The 17,410-nt window shown below is 32.7% G+C and overlaps 3 protein-coding genes across 5 annotated transcripts; 1 reads left to right on the top strand and 2 right to left on the bottom strand.

Annotated features, from left to right (window-relative positions):
- Nucleotides 1–844: 844 nt before the first annotated feature.
- Nucleotides 845–6,785, top strand: LOC111297730 (uncharacterized). The gene is made up of 8 exons (XM_089741804.1): nt 845–1,120; nt 1,573–1,755; nt 1,854–2,123; nt 4,260–4,550; nt 4,600–4,621; nt 5,476–5,666; nt 5,946–6,110; nt 6,207–6,785. The coding sequence occupies exons 1-8, from the start codon at nt 935–937 to the stop codon at nt 6,783–6,785; spliced, it is 1,887 nt and encodes a 628-aa protein (XP_089597930.1). The 5' UTR covers nt 845–934.
- A 284-nt stretch (nt 6,786–7,069) lies between these two features.
- On the bottom strand, nt 7,070–10,897 carry LOC111297135 (E3 ubiquitin-protein ligase SINAT2-like). The gene is made up of 4 exons (XM_022891759.2): nt 10,680–10,897; nt 8,924–9,319; nt 7,995–8,381; nt 7,070–7,685 (listed from the first exon to the last, which is right to left on the bottom strand). Exons 2-4 carry the CDS (start codon nt 9,140–9,142, stop codon nt 7,365–7,367), a joined length of 927 nt encoding a protein of 308 aa, XP_022747494.1. The 5' UTR covers nt 9,143–9,319; nt 10,680–10,897; the 3' UTR covers nt 7,070–7,364.
- Nucleotides 10,898–13,142: 2,245 nt separating this feature from the next.
- Nucleotides 13,143–17,058, bottom strand: LOC111296710 (serine/threonine-protein kinase GRIK1-like). 3 transcript variants are annotated; one of them, XM_089740998.1, is made up of 12 exons: nt 16,439–17,058; nt 15,896–15,970; nt 15,768–15,812; nt 15,402–15,476; nt 15,038–15,125; nt 14,744–14,868; nt 14,504–14,557; nt 14,278–14,373; nt 13,946–14,012; nt 13,688–13,803; nt 13,536–13,614; nt 13,143–13,419 (listed from the first exon to the last, which is right to left on the bottom strand). In XM_089740998.1, exons 1-12 carry the CDS (start codon nt 16,703–16,705, stop codon nt 13,295–13,297), a joined length of 1,212 nt encoding a protein of 403 aa, XP_089597124.1. In that variant the 5' UTR covers nt 16,706–17,058; the 3' UTR covers nt 13,143–13,294. The 3 variants fall into 3 exon arrangements, with proteins under 3 accessions (XP_089597124.1, XP_022746880.2, XP_089597125.1); XM_022891145.2 differs by lacking the exon at nt 14,504–14,557 and having other exon boundaries at nt 16,439–17,054; XM_089740999.1 differs by lacking the exons at nt 14,278–14,373; nt 14,504–14,557 and having other exon boundaries at nt 16,439–17,057.
- Nucleotides 17,059–17,410: the final 352 nt, after the last annotated feature.

Here is a 17,410-nt window from a genome sequence, read left to right as displayed (position 1 = left end):
AATTATCCTTTTTATTCCATCAAATACTTAATTATGTTCCTCTAGACTAGTTAGGATATCTATTTAATTGATTTATTTTCATCTTATTTTTCTCGCTTTAATTTTGTTAGGTGAGACTCGAACAAAGTATAATAATTATTAAATTTAATAATTTTAAATATGATACGATAATATGATAAAAAAATAATACAAAAAAATATAAAAATAACATAGATTAAAATATTGACAAAAAGTATGAATTCAAAAAAAACTGAAAAAATATGATACGTTCGTATTTTACATGAATTATCATATAATAATTATATATTATAAATGCATCAAATATGAATTCTTACTTAATTTTAACTCATTCCACTGTTGGTTACTTGGTATGTACAAGTTCTTATGATCATGTCCAGGAAGAATTGCAAATTACCCAATATTTTTTGTCTCTTTATTATCCATTTAAATAAAACTAATATTTCAAAATGATCAATTACCTTTATAATAGTTCAAACATAAGAGATATGGGATAAATTAGATGAAGTTGTAGAGTGATAAGGGTAACAACTATGTTAATTTCAGATCAGATAGCAAAGCTGATTCAAATAAAACAAATCAATTGTTGAGCTAAAAGCCATATCCCAAACGTAGATTTCCATTTGTGAATATGATTTAATCATCCTGTTCCTGTGACCTTTGGAAGGGTGGGTTGGTCATTTGATTTGAATTAAAGCATGGAGGCCATCATTTGGTAGTTGCTTGACGAGAATGATTAACATGAATAAAATAAGGTTTAACAAACTTCCATCATTATCAGTCCAGGGAAATGAAATTTTATTTAATTTGAGTTCAAAATAAGAAATTGCTTCTCCTTCTCCCTCTTTCCTATCTGTCCCCTTCTTCTCCAACTCTTTTGCTCTGCAAAAAAATTTTGTGATAGACAGAAAGGCAAATGGATTGCTCTATCTGTAGTTCAATGCCATTTATTCTAAGGCCTCCAAGGAATACAATATGTGTAGCATGCTATGAAGGAGTGAGAAATGTAATCACATTGATGAACAAGCTTGCAAATGATCATAGTAAAGGAACTGATAAAGCCAGTAATATTCCTGTTGCATCTTCGCCAAATTCCTGTAAGGCAAGCTCTGCTTTCATGTTTTCTTGTTAATTTCTTTGGTGGCCTGGTTCATGCAGTCAATCAATTTCGAAACAGCGATCCCTACATGTTTTCTTGTTACATTTTCTGTTTGTATGAATCCATTTATGTATGTTTAGAAATTTATGATTCTGTGATTGTTGTTAGAATTCTGACATTTGAATTGTTTCATTATGGAATACGATGCCTAGCGATATATATTCCTGACTAGCATTAGAGTTTTGTTTGTCCTCTAAAAGCTAATATATGTGAACCTGGAGCTCGGTTCATGCAGCCATTCACATCTGATAGATCTGAAATTCAAATTACAGCTACCCTTTCCACTATTCCTAGGCTGTGGTTTTATTTAGAAGAAAAAAAAACGCTAATATATGCTCAATTTTGACAACCCGGAATTAATATAGTCTAAAGTATGTGTTTTTTCCTTGTGTTAGCCACAGCCACTTGCAAATCTTACCAAATGGATAACAAGCATGAAGGATATAGAAGATGACTTGAATAAGAAAATAAGCTTCTTAAGTGGACTTGTTGTGGCATTCAGAGATCAAATTCACACTGACATTCAGCTCAAGCCTGGCGACAATGGCCCTTGCATACCAGCACACAGAGCTTTACTAGTAATTCCTTCCCAGGCCTCCCTCTCTACGATCTTTATTTCCATGGTTTTTTTTTTCTGTAAATTAACTAAACAATTATATATTTACCGAATTTATAGGCAGCAAGATCAGAGATATTCAGGAACATGCTAGACTCAGATGGCTGCAAGGCTCCACCAAGTGATACTATTACACTGCCAGAGTTGAATACTGAAGAACTTGAGTCCCTCCTTGAGTTTCTTTACAGTGGAAACTTGCCCTTAGACATGTTGGGAAAAACAACAATACCCACGCGCAGCAATCACACACAAAATAACAAGCTCAAATCAATAATAAGAAAACACAAATATATTTGGTTCAGCCCAACTCAAAATGGCCTACTCCAAATCTAATCCACTATCAAATAAATCTTTACAATTGTGAGACTTTTAGAATGAGAAAAGTCTCCTAAAACTCCTTACTCAAAACTTAACCCAAAACCCAATTACACCCTTTAATAGCCTACTCACTTAGCTATTCTCTTGGTGTCTAACTCTTTGGGGTTACTAAACTAAAACCAAAACATCTTATTTATAGGGGTGAAACCCTTTATACCTTTACTAAACTCCCGATGTGGGATACAAGACAAATTCAAACTTACTTAACTTTCGATGTGGGATTCTGAGATTCAAGGCAAATCCCAACAAATCCTCCCTTGACTTGAATCTCCAAACACTTCAACAGTATCTGCAAAGCTAACATGCTTACCTTTCTTCTTTTCTTTCATCACAGGCATTCCAGCAACTGAGCCTCCATCAAACATGTACAAGTGATTGACCCTATTCCCTTGTAGAATCACACTACCATTCTTGTACACTTTCAACCAATCATTACTACCATAATATGTGTACCCTCGAGAAGCTAACTCACCCAAAGCAATCAAATTGTAGTGACAATTTGGTACATACCTTACATGATGAAGTGTCCTAATAACACCATTGTGAGATCTAAGGCGAACACTCCCAATGCCTTGAATCTGCACCTTTTCTTTGTTAGCAATCACAATATCCCCATACTTTTCATTCTCATTCAACTCCACAAAGCAGCTCCTATCATTGCAAACATGAACTGTAGCAGCTGAATCTAAAACCCAACCTTTATCACTTTTCAAAGTCTGAGTCTCATCCACACAAGTTGTCAAAACAACATCATCATCATCAGACACGACAGCAACAGTATCACTCTTTTCTTCATCTGATTTCTTCTCATCATTCGCCCTTTTAAAAGCAGCCATATCCCTTCTCAGCTTCCTACAGCGTACTTGGATATGTCCCTTCTCACCACAATAATAACATTCTACATCACTGTAATCTCTGTCTCTTGACTTAGATCTCCATCTTGATCCATCAATCCTCTTTTGAGTCCTCCCTCGATCAAAACCCTCTACAGCTAGTGTACTCCCCCCAGGTGATGAGTTCTGAGCTCCCATAAACCTTTCATTCTCACGCAACAGGGCAGTCACATCATCCAACTTCAAAGTAGACCTGCCTACCAACACAGTCTGAACTAAAGGCCTATAAGACTTGGGCAAAGATGACAGCAAAATTAAAGCCTTCTCTTCATCTTTTAACTCATCAACAGAAATCGCTAACAATTGAGAAACCAATCTATTAAACTCATTCAGGTGATTATGAAGACTCATACCTTCTTCCATCTTCAGAGAATACAGATCCATCTTTAAACATAATCTATTAGTCAATGACTTCGAAGCATAAATACCTTCAAGCTTATCCCACAAACTCTTCGGAGTACTCTCAGTCAACACACTGTATTTTACCTCTGGAGCTAGCGCCAATCTAATAGTACTAACAGCCTTCTTCTGAATCTTATTCCAATTAGCATCAGACATTCCCTCAGGCTTACTACTCTCTAATGCCTGATCCAACCCTTGTTGTACTAATAGATCTTGAATCGTACTTTGCCATAACATAAAATTACTCTTTCCATCAAATAACGGAATCTCAAACTTAGGCATAGACATACCAGACATACCTTCTTCAGACATCTTCAAACACTGCTTCACGATCTCTTGGACCCACGAACCTTAAACCTCGAACCTCGAACCTCGAACCTCGCTCTGATACCACTTGTTGGGAAAAACAACAATACCCACGCGCAGCAATCACACACAAAATAACAAGCTCAAATCAATAATAAGAAAACACAAATATATTTGGTTCAGCCCAACTCAAAATGGCCTACTCCAAATCTAATCCACTATCAAATAAATCTTTACAATTGTGAGACTTTTAGAATGAGAAAAGTCTCCTAAAACTCCTTACTCAAAACTTAACCCAAAACCCAATTACACCCTTTAATAGCCTACTCACTTAGCTATTCTCTTGGTGTCTAACTCTTTGGGGTTACTAAACTAAAACCAAAACATCTTATTTATAGGGGTGAAACCCTTTATACCTTTACTAAACTCCCGATGTGGGATACAAGACAAATTCAAACTTACTTAACTTTCGATGTGGGATTCTGAGATTCAAGGCAAATCCCAACAAGACAAGCTGGAAAATCATGTTTACTCATTGTTTGCTGCAGCTGATAAGTATGAGATTCCATACTTGCAAGATTTCTGCGAGCAATTTATGTTGAGTTCATTGAACTGCAATGTTCTTGAAATTTTAGAGATATCAGATGTTTGTTCAAACAAGACATTAAAGGAAACTGCATTGAACTTCATTGTTAGAAACATAGAGGATATAGTTTTCTCAGCTAAGTATGAAGCTTTTGCACCGAAGAACCCTCATCTTGGAATGCAGATTACAAGGGCATTTTTAACGGATGCCAAAACCAAAAGAATTAATGGATTTTGATCAGACCATGCTTATATCTGGTGAAAGTAATCACCAAGAATGTATAGACTATAGAATATATTTTACATATACAAAACTGGAAAGCAATAAAATTTTGATTTGTTACCATAAATGACAATTTCATTAAGGTGGCTTGTTTGAGCTCATTAATTAATGCAAAAGGCTGATTTTTCTCCTTCAACTTTTATTTCATATCTATTTTATCTTTAATTTTTTTAAAATTTTAATCTATTCTATCCAATGCTTTATCTGGCTGGCTGAAGATATTATGCACCTAACTTTTTTCGAACTAGATACTTCTAAGTATTAACTCCAATGCTAGTTGATCCAAAGAGTTGAGATACTCATTAATAATGTATAGTACTAATTTTTCAAGTCTTTTCCAAATGCTTTTACTAGGTGATTATATAATCCAAAAATGGTTTCATTTGTCTTATTTTTTTCGATTTCAAATATTTATTTAATTAATGTGTATTTTATATTTTTTTTATTTGAAGTTGTCCCAACGAAAACTTTTCTTCAAATATTTATTAATTGATTTGTATTTTTTTTATATTTTCTTTTTTTTATCTCTTCAAATATTTATTTAATTGATTTTTATCTCTTAATTTCAATGTGGATATTTTGAGGCTTTATCACTTAGGATAGATTTAATTTTAAGATTATATTCCATTGAGTTTATATCTTTTAGGCTTGATGATAAATAGTATTACACTAGTATTTATCTTTCTTTTTCTTGTAAGTAGAGTTCAAAAGATTCTAAGCTAATTGGAGTTGAATTTCAATAAAATTCAAAGATTGAATTTTCCTTAGAAAATTTTTTTAGAGAAAGACGAGAACAAAAATAAAACCTCCATTTAAAAACCAAATACATCATCAGCGTCATCATTTACATTACAAAAACAACAGAGTGCAGGACGATCAACCTTCCTCATAATGCCATCAAAAGAAACTTCATCGTTATCATCACTATTTAGTTCATTTACCAATGGCAGCTTCACATATTTGTATGATATATTCTCTTCTTGCTTTCCCAGAACAAGCACAAGTGTGACTGCTGCAGTGAACAAGGTAACTTCTTATTTCTTCTTTTTTTTTTTTTTCATTTTTTTGGCTTAATATCCTTCGTACATTTCTTGATCTATGAGCAATTATGCTAGTCATGTTGTACATATATATTAATTGATTGTTATTATTTCATTAAAAGATTATTATGTAACAAGTTAGATTTATTAAATGTAAAAATATCTGCTACATGCTACATTGCAAGAATCAAATGCAAGCGGTAGATCTGACAGAAGATCAATGATGGAAAAACTTTATTTTAAGGTTTTTTTTTTTTTTTTATAGCCTCAGCCACATGCAAATCAAGCGAAATGGATGGCTGATTTGAAAGATAAGAGAATAAGTTTCTTAAGTGGACTATTTGGTGCATTCAAAGAAGAAATTCATACAGATGCACAGCTCAAGCCCGGTGATAATGGCCCTTGCATACAAGCACACAGGGTCTTATTAGTAACTCCTCCCCTCCATCTCTGATTTCTTTTTCAGTTTTTATTTTGGATTATGTATTGTAAACATTAGCATACACTTTAATATTGTTTGTTGTAGGCAACAAGATCTGAGATCTTTAAGAACATGCTATACTCAGATGGCTTCAAGGTTCCACCATGCGATACCATCACTCTTCCTGAACTAAATTCTGAAGAGCTTGAATCTCTGCTGGAGTTCCTTTACAGTGGTAGCTTGCCCTTGGAAAAGTTGGAGAAGCATGTCTACCAATTGTTCATTGCTGCTGAAAAATATGAGATTCCATACTTGCAGGAGTTCTGCCAATGTTATATGCTGAATTCATTGAATGCATCAAGTGTTCTTGATGTTTTAGAGACCTCAGAAGTTTGTTCAAACAAGGGATTGAAGGAAATTGCCCTCAACTTCATCTGCAGGAACACGGAGGCTGTAGTTTTTTCAGATAAGTATGAAGCTTTGGCAGCCAAGAACCCTCAGCTTTGCATGAAGATTACAAGGGAATTCTTTATGAATGCCAGAAATGAGAAAATCAGTAGAGTTAGAATATTGGGGTTTCAGAAGAAAATAGGGCTTCAGGAGAAATCCTGCAAGGAGTTTCAGGTAAAGGCTGGTGAAGGAAAAATGGGGAATTGCCAAGAACTTGAACAATGTAAGCACTAAAAAATTTAGAGGTCCTGTTTGGTATCTTTTCTTAAAAAAGGTATTTGAATTTTAGATTTAGTAAAAAATTTGTGACAAGGTATATGTAAATATTACCTGCATGATTATTTTTGAATTCATGGTTTTGTTATGATTGTTTAGTACTGAATTTGAAATACTTAGCAATTATGACTTTGATGAAATTCATTTTTAGACATAAAATCTTAACTGATTTGTATATTTTTGGATTTTCTTTTGTTTATTTTTTCTTTATAATAACTTCAATAAAAGCTGAAAACAAATAGTAGAAACTACACAAACAGGGCAAGGATTGCTTATTGCTGTTTAGCTTGATAAGCCAGGGGCAATCAACAGAGCAGCCTATGCCTGTCAATTTCTGCAAATTTGTATGATGCTGAAAAATCATTAAAAAAAAAGTAATAATCTCCAGTGCAAATCATACTTTCCCTCACAATGTGATATCATTATCTACAAAATTTACAGAAAAATGCATGAACCTGGCAACCTTTTTTATTTTTTTAATGTATATTATTTGAGATGCAAATTTTAACCACAATATCATAGATTTCTGGACTTATCTCATTGTTCTTTCCAAATGCGGCCAGCCACTTTCAGCTTCAGCTCCTGTCTATCACCACCTGAGAAGAAGAGTGCCAGGTTTCTTTGAATGATAAGTCCATCTTGACTATCTCGAACTTTCCGATGACTATCACGAATACTTCTAGGAACTCCTTGCCAAATCAACTTTCTGCCATTGCCACCAACTTCCAGACTATAACTAAATTGTCTTGCCTCATCTTCATCACCCATGAACCGCAGGAAGGCCATATAAACTGGTGCCATTCCTATGTGAAAAGCCTCAAAGTGCAAGCAAAATTGTCGACCAAAGCAGTTGAAAACCTGCAGCAGATATAGGACTATCATCAATTAGTTTAGCATTTTAAGCATTTTCAGTTTGGTTAGTATTTAAGTAACATTTCTGACGTCCGTATGACATTGAAGAATTAATTCAGTTACCATGCAGAAAGTACAAAATGATTAACCAGAGGAACATCTGTTACTATTTAATCATTTTAGTATAGAATTCGGATCAGACAAAGATCTGTTTGAGATGATGTATGAAAGTTTGTGAACTTGTCGCAAGTATGTGTAAGTCACAGAGAGGAGAGCGGATGTGAAGGAGGGAGCGAGAGGGGTGAGAGATCTCACAGTTAGCATCCACGTGGCATTTTCTACTTCATGGGGATTGGATTTGACATATCTGTGGTTGAAAATACAACCATCATGCATGTCAACCTTGTGATCATTCTTGAGATGCATGACAAGAAATGGAATATCACCAGTGACAGAGCATTCAGCTCCAGCATATGGGCAATTATATGGGCGATATCTACACTTTTTTTCATGCTTGAGCTTGCTGTAGTATGGGAAAATATCATGACAACCCAGAATCTGATATCTGCAAGGAAGTTCTAGTGACTCCGCTACTTTCTCCAAAGCCAAACACCTTATATTTCCAAGCTCATTGCGGCATGTTGGGCAAGAGTTGCGAACTCTAGCCTTGCAAATTGAACATACAGTGTGGCCATTGGGACACTAACATAGAATATATGAAAAACTGTCACTAGAATATTGTTGAAATAAAAAGTTTATATTATGATTGTGATGCATTAGTGCAATCGAGAAGATGCAAATGTAAAACTTCTAAACACACTTTTACTCATGCATGCTAAGTATAATGGCACTATCCATATACCTCTATCGGCTGCCAGGCATCCAAAATTAATTTAAGAGTAGCATAATCACAATATGCACACCCAAATTCAGTTTAAAATATTGGCATCTTTTCAGTTAATTCCAGAATGTGAGATGATAATCCCAATTTCTTCTGCTTAAAAGCTTTGGGAAAAGTGTCCAGCTTTGTGGTTTATAAATTATACATGATGTCAATTTCTTCAATCATGATTGATTTACAAAAATATATGTTGTTTCACTTTGAATGACATACAATGTCAAATCCCAATGCCTACCTGGTAAAACAAGTATAAAACAAGTATGAAACAAGTATAAAATATCAAGGAGAATGCATTTCCATGTACTTTCGGAATTTTTATTTTTGGCATGTAATGTGAAACTACCTGGTAAATTGGAGGATACATCAAATTTATGCAAACAGGACACTCAAGTAGTTCTTGCACATCATTTGTTGATGTTGCTCCCATATTTCCACCTAAACCAGTTGCAGCTTTTCTTAAAGGGGAACCTCTTAAGTCCAGACTTGAAGTAGCCATATCATAATCCGCAAATGCAATGTGAGACTCTATCACATCTTTACAGATACCACTGCCAGGTGCCATAATTCTAGCTTTGAATGTTAATGCCAGAACACAGTATTTGTTAGATATACTATAGTGGCAACCATGCAGCGGAAGATGGGGGATGCATTGGACCTTCTCTCTTAACTCCTCATCCGCAGAAGTTTCATAACCTCTTCTGCAATTCCCTCACTTTCTAATATTATAAAATTCATTTCCCTGCCGATAAGCAATAGTAGTATTAGAAATTAGAAGTACAATCTATCTGAATCAAGGATAACCACGAGCTTCTCCAGCAGAAAAGTTAAAAGGCAGCCATGTACTTCAGAATTCATCCTGATGGAGTCACAAGCTAATTCAAGAAGTTCAAGATAGAGAGAGGTGAAGAGCGATGAACCAATAAACAATACCAAGAAGATGCACTAAACACTGTTCTAAATACATAATAGATCATGCACTTATCAAACACGTCGAAGATTACAATCTACAGTGGTTAGAAATGAAGCATCATCAACATGATCGCTTTGTCATTGTAGTACGTGCTACCAAATTTCTAGTGCTAGAATTAAGTATTTTGTTATAAATGCACCTAAAATTTCTGTATGCTTCTGATCAAAACAGAAGTTTCTGTATGCTTAACATATGATGAAGAAGGGAATTAGTATACCGTATTTTTTGAAACCTGTGGACAATTTGACCCATCAGCCAATCTTCAAGAGAACAAATTGCAAACCAATGATTGAAATTCATCTCATTTATACAAAACATGACACGAGAGAGACTGAAAAATTTTTATTCCTTCTTTCGGTTTTCTTTATACCAAAACAAACATTATCACCTCTGACACTGCTAGATTTGAACCAAAATCTCAAAAGAAACATTGGCCTATAACTACTATTTTACTTGAATCCTATGCTTGCTAAATATGTGCTATGCAACCACCATTGGAAGGCCAACAAGATGCATTGTAAAAGATAGGTTTTTTAACAAACAAACTAAAGATCTCCACTTCCAACTAATCATGGCAACATATTGGTTTAGCATCAGAATAAAATTACACTGGATGCATACTTTCATAAATCAAGAAAAGCATAAACCATTGACGGATCCTAGTACTTGTCAAAGATCATATTTTTAAAAGATAACTCACAGCTAGCAACCAATAAAGGAAAGAAAAGGAAAACAAAATAAAACAGAATTATTTTATATATAAGAAAACAATAAATGGTGCTTAGTGGATACTCATGAGGCTTAACTGAAAGAGCCCAAAAATGGTAAATTTACCAGCAAATCAAACATTTAAATATATATTGAAGGATTCCCCCCATTGTTACCCACTTTGTTTCCGGTCCATTTCCTATTCATAAGTTACCCACAAAAAAAAAAAAAAAAAAAACTTGAATTAAAAACCAAAAAAACAGCCAAATGAACCAAAACCCAGTTCAAATATGCAACCAAAAATCAAAGTCATAAAATAAAAAACTGACAAATAATTCATAGATGGAAAAAAAAAATCAAGAAGAGCAATACCCAGATGAAAATCCAAGCTCAACGGCTCAAATCAATCAACAAAACTTACCAAGATGGAAAATTTTATCAGGCCATCCAGAAGTCTTAGCTGACGAAATAACGGTAACAACCAGACCAAACCCAAGTTGCAATTGCATTGGAAGATTCAATTCAATCACACTTTTTAAGCCCCACTATAATAATTGAATCATTTCAGACAAGAAAGAAAGAAAGGGGTAATCCTGGAGGAAAGGCCGCTAAAGTTGGCCCCGCAAATTACGTGTCCTAAAAACCTGAACAAGCGCCAAAGATTGGAGATTTGGATCTCTTCTCTACTCACATGCTGACATCAAAGCATACACCTTGCACTTAGACCAATCATACTAAGTTGTCTCAATGCTGAGTTGGATTATGAAATGACCATTTTTAAAAATTAAAAAAAACAAGAAAAATAATTTTTTCTAATAAAATATTGTATCAGATAAATAGATTGTCCGTTTACTTAAAACAAAACAAGCTATACGTTGAATTTGATTTGATTTTTTTAAATAAAATATAAAATTAGGAATTTTTAAAGTTTAATTTAAATTTAAATCTAATTTTTAGATAATTTGATAAAATTAAATTTTATCAATTTGATTAAATTAATCGATTTTTAAAATTTATCATTTATATATTATTTAAATATAATTTTTAATATATTTAAATAGATTTAGATATAAAATAATTAATTTTATTTTATAAAAATTTAAAATATATATAAAAGTTAATAAAAATATATAATTTGATTCAATTCAATTCAATTCATTTTTTTATTTTTAATTTTTTAATCTAAAATCTGATTTAAATCTAATATATACATTTAATATTTAAATTTAATTTGATTCAAATAAAAATATATTACAAAATAAACCAAAAACTATAATTTCAAATTATATTTTTATTTTTTTATTTTTTTTCTCACCTCTATACTATAGTAATGCAATCAAGATGGTCGGGTACCATTGTTCACAATTTGATGTTAACAAATTGTTTGATTTAGCTAACCTTGGAGATTTTCTATTTGAAAGTGACATATGCTAGCACTTCAACCAATTTGATTTTATATAAATCATATTTTAAAAATAAAAAATAAAGATATGGAGGCTTTAGAGTAACACGATGAAATACAAAGTCAAATACAAGATTTTGATTGTTGTATTGCTTGACGTTAATGTCATATTTGATACTGTAATGTGATGTTAATATTAAAGTTTATTAATATTGTAATTTAATTTTATTATTATTTTTAAAAATTGAAATTAAAAATATAATAACAAAGCTTGACATTTGCATTAACTGAATATTTAATGAAATATTCAAATTTTGTTATTTTTGTTCAAAAATTAACAAAAATAAAATTTAAGAATTAGTCTTCTCACTCTTAGTTAAAGTATATTATAATTTGCTAACAACTTTTGTAGATTTTCCTTTCATAAAAGAATTTTAAAATAGACAATGTATATAATTAAATGGAAGAATTCTGCATATAAAATTTTGTTATTGAACTAGTTCTGTCAATGAGCCTTTAAAATAAGATTTTTCAAACTCAAATCTAGTTCACCCATCCAAAAAATTATTTTTTATCAATTTTTTGTTTAATTTGAATTTAAAATAATATTTAAAATTTTTAAATTTTTAATATCAAAATATTTTTTAATAATCATAAATTAAATGTGTTTTAATAAATAGGTCCGACCAAATCTTAATAAAACTTTAAAAATATCATCTAAATATAATCTGATTTAATTTTTTAGTTAAACGATGAAAAATTCTAAACTTCGTTTAATATAATATATATATATATATATATATTAAAATCGATCCAAACAAATTTATTTATGTCAGTCTAATGAATTTATCTACTCATAATTTCTCAACAAATTTAAACTCAAGATAACCAAGAAAAAATAAATTCTCTTAGGGCTTGAACCAAAGAAAGAATACCTCCATATTAAACCAGCGAATGTATGAATGAATGAACGTATCAAAGTGTATTGGGATTTGACCGTCTTGGATTTATAATAGGTAACTAGCAATATATATTAGTTCTATTTAGGCTTGTTTCTCAATCAATTATGGTAACCATTGTTTCTTCATATTTTCCTGAAATTCCATCTTCCAACTCTACAAAATCTTGTTATCTTCTTTAATTGTTGAAGGAATAGAGATGTCCCCGGCAGATTCTTTGTTGAAGATGCTCATTTTCTTGATTCTTCAAGCACTGGTTTATTTCATCCTTTCTAAGTCATCTCATATTTTCTCCAACAACAACATGAGATCCTTCAGCTTCAAACCTGATTGTTCTTTAAACATTCGTCGAATCCTGGCTTCCATCTTTGATTCACCACAAGGTGTTGAGCCATCAACATCATCAAGGATACCCTAAGAATACTGATTCTCATGTTATAGATAGTACTTGGAATTTGTTAGCCATTTGTAGTTTATGTAAAACGAATTTTTTTGATTCGTTGGATGTTGTAGACTTGTAGTATGAAAGAAATCTGTAATTTATTGTTTTGAATTATTTTTTGGTTCCACTGCAAATGATTTCTGCAATCAAACACATTAAATACCATTTCCATGTAATTGGCTAATAACATGTAACTATCTATAAGAAGTATCAAATCATTTTTCTTGGGGCCTTTAGGGTGCAAGATCTCCGATACCAAGCTTGCAGCTGCAGGAGCACTTTGGAAGGGCTATGGCACCCTCTTTGACCACCCACGGATGCTCGGCAACAATGTCCAAGCTTATTCGTAGAGTAGGGTCTGCGGATCAGAAACAAAGGGAGAAGCTTTTCAAGTCAAAAAATTCGATCAGTGAAATTTTAAATTGTCCTATTTTTGGGACATTTCAAAGAAGAACATATAGAAATAAAGATGACCTTTGCATAGAAGGCCTTGGAGCAAATCCTTGAGCCCGGTATCTAGTTCCTCTGGGAGCAATAAAGTACAGTTTACAATCTGCAGCAATGGCCAAAAGGAAGGAATTACTGCAAGATAAATTTGCAGGAACATAGTGGAGAAAGATATTTACCTTGTTATAAGTCTCAGGTAGGCAATCAGCAAGAAAAGGATAGCAGCCTACCACCATGTAATAGAGGGTGACACCTATAGCCCATACATCTGCTGCTTTTCCATGATAAACTGTATCTGTCATCCATTGCCAGGTATGGTTTTTATACTAAAGATAGCAACAATGTCATAAAAATGATGCTTTTGAGTTTTTTGCCAGGCACACGTCTTTCACTAAAATGTATATTGATAACAACATGAACTGAATGAATGTACGTACTCGAGCAACACTCGGGTGGAGTAAAAGCAGGAGTTCCAGGGCATCTCCAGAGCTCATCATTGTCATCCTACAAAAATGATAGCTTGTTTAGATGAATAAATCTCTTTGTAGATACAAACAAAATCATTTCACAGTGTATGCTGATTGAACAATGTTCTTGGTGTGTAAAAATGGCTTTTCTGTTCATAATATGAACTTATAAGATTATCTGAGGATTATATTATAGCTTTCAATTCTGAATTAATCACTTTCAGTCGTGAAGGGCTGTATTAGTTGTACTTTAAGGGGGTGTGATCAATATCTTCCAATCTCAAAATGAGCATCTAACTTACCTCAAAAGCCTGGCTCACACTAAAATCACCAATTTTCACCCTTCCACTTTTTGTGAGCAAAAGATTTTCAGGCTTTATATCACCATGGACAATATTCTGTCACGAGCAATGAAAGTAGATTTTAGTTGAAGACAGCTGAAGTCATATAGTTGTAATAGAAGACATTTAAAGTTAAATATTATATAATCAATATATAATCAATACATTGGCATTGTTTATAACTTACCTTTTGACAGAACTTGAACATATAAAAGTACCTGAAAGTTCTAATGACAAGAACCTAAGACAGATAACCAGGTTGTCATATATGGTGAGAGTGCATCTCTGAGACCATGTTTTTAAAAATATAAGTCACCACTGGCATTAAATTTTAGTACTTTTTTCCTTTTTCATTTATGGAAATGTTTTAAAATTATATTGCCTGGTTGATCAAGAAAAAAGATTAAAAAAAAAAAAAAAAACTTACATGACTATGCAAGAACGTGAGACCAGCAATTATATCTTTGAAGTATCTCCTTGCAGTTGTCTCATCAATGTGTCCTTGTATTTCAGAAAGGTTTCTTATACCATTGCCTTCCACATACTCAAGAACTGCAAATTTACAAATGTGCATTTATATATATATATATATATATATATATATATATATATATATATATCAAGAATGAAAAACATCCAACTAAGAATCCCAACTATGCTGCACTATGCACTTTTTTTCAGTTCTTTTCAGTAAAATCTGGAATGAAACCGATGTCGATACCCATATAGAGATAATCACAACTTTGGTCATCTATTACTTCAACAAGGTTGACTATATTTGGATGATCCAACATCTTCATTATTGAAACCTGTAAAAGGATTACTTCCATAAGGAGCAAGTTCAAAATGAAGCCACCAATGAATATTGCAGAAGAAAACAGTTCATTCCAGAACAGCTTGACAGATTCAGGAGGTTAGTTATATCATGATTCAAATTCAGAAGGGTTCAGTTAGCCAATATTTACTTCAATGGGATACAGAATCTTCAACTTAACCAATATCGAATCATATCAGTAGTAAATTGCACTTTGCTGAGCAGGTAATTGTGTTCCTACCTTGTTTTTGCATGTAAAAAGGCATCTTACCTCTCTGAGAACATTGGTCATTGCTGTTTCTGACTGTGTCATGCGCACCTTGCGCAATCTAGACTTGCATGTTTTCTGCAATAACAATTAACAATAAATTACTGATATCAACATTTTATGGAACTAATTATAAGAGAATTACCTAACAAAAGGCAATCTATTTTTGACATCAGCATGTTCAAGTTATCGAAAACGAAATTCAATTTACCACATCAAGCCTTGAAAGGCTGGCAAATAAAACACAAACTCTTTTGTGTCACCTAAAGCAACTGATCCCCACACCATATTGCAAAGCCATGGTGCTGGAACCTGGCCACATCAGATCAATATCTTATGAGTAGATTGAAGAAAGAAAAAGCCAGCTACCTTGATAGCATATGGGGTTCCATCATTTTTGTTTCGATACAATACCTGCATGTACCGAGTTGGCAAAGTGATTATCACTGCTGATTCAAAAAGCGTCAAAACCCATGTCAAAAACCATTAATGCATACCACTTTTCCATAACTTCCCTGACTAATCTTTTGCTCTTTTACAAAGTCATTGATCATCTTCTGCCCATTCGCATGCTACATTTCAAAACATAGAATATGAGAATCCAAACCTAACTTTGCTACAATTGGCTAAAATACAAAGACCTTAAAGAAAAGGAATGTCCAAAAATGAACCAACCAAAAAGTTATGCATAAGTACCAAAAATGTTGCTGTTATCTACGGATGTCCTTTTAAGCATCTCTAAAATAGTGAACCTAGAGCTTGAATCAATCGATTCATAAAATCACTTTTAAGAGGAAGTATCCAACATATCAAAGTTTCGAATCCTAATACTTGCAATCTTTTCCTCATCCCTAGAGTACGGCACCATTTGTACCAAAAGAAATAATAGTATGACAACGCTAAATACCATGGTGTTGTAGGCAAATTTGAAGATTTCTATATAACTATGAATAAAAGAAAATTAATCTTACATCCACAGCTAAATTATCAGAACTATTGACAGGGAAAAATAAAAGAGGGAAGATCTTCCAAATAATTACCTTGGAAATTTTGATGCAAGTAGTTTCTTTTACTGGAATCATCTTACAAGTTTGATTCTTCCCTGGCATGTATGGAATTGGATCCTTTTTGTCTGCACCAGCAAATAAACTTCTAGACCATACATGTTCATTGGAAATATCATCTGCTGCATTGCGTTGAACACCATTGTCCAACGGTTCTAGAAAGATGCAATTGGATGTGGGAGTGATCTGTAACATAGGCTTCTCCGGATTCCGGCAGACCGTATCGATGTTCATATTAATCATTATACTTGACAGAATAACCAGTTAGATACAGGTTAGCAGAAAACTCGTCTATTAAGCTTAAAAAATGGTCACTTTCAAACTTTTGTATCAGAGTCCAGAGAAACAATGATGTTAGATGAACCAACTCTTTAATGAGATTGGCATCAGCAACCTAAAAAAAATGACAGAAACCAACCACAGGTTTACAAGAAAAAAAAAATGGAGGGATGGGGGAAAGTGAGGACCTTACAATCTAACTATGAAGATAATTTTTATATACTCCTTTTCATTTTTTTTTTTCTGAGAAAACAAAGTTGAGACTAATCAGAAGTTGGTAGCAATATATACTAATAAAACCAGATATATATTGTCAGGATCCCCTTACGAGGAACCATATAAAAAGCTCATAAATCAAAGCTCAAGTTTACAAACAGTCAAAGGCTTTAGAAACCATACATTCAACCTTGTTAATCGAGTGTTGACTGGTAGCTCAACAGCTTATAAACTTATTTTCAGTCTTGACTTTAACAGTTTCTTGGGAGAAAAGATATTGGGACCATACTTAAAAATTAGATATAATAATTTCTGTATTCATGCCCTGTCTATTTATATTAAATATGTATAAAATATAAAAAATTATTATAATATAATTTATATTAAATATGTTAAATATGAAATATATTTTTTATTTTTATCAAAATAATTTTTATTAATTTTAAACCATAT

The sequence above is a fragment of the Durio zibethinus genome, chromosome 12 (assembly GCF_047325235.1).
Source record: "Durio zibethinus cultivar Kanyao isolate XHJ-2024 chromosome 12, ASM4732523v1, whole genome shotgun sequence".
In the NCBI taxonomy this organism is placed as follows: domain Eukaryota; kingdom Viridiplantae; phylum Streptophyta; class Magnoliopsida; order Malvales; family Malvaceae; genus Durio; species Durio zibethinus.
The sequence above is the reverse complement of the archived record's forward strand: the minus strand, read 5'-3'. Positions and strand labels throughout refer to the sequence as shown.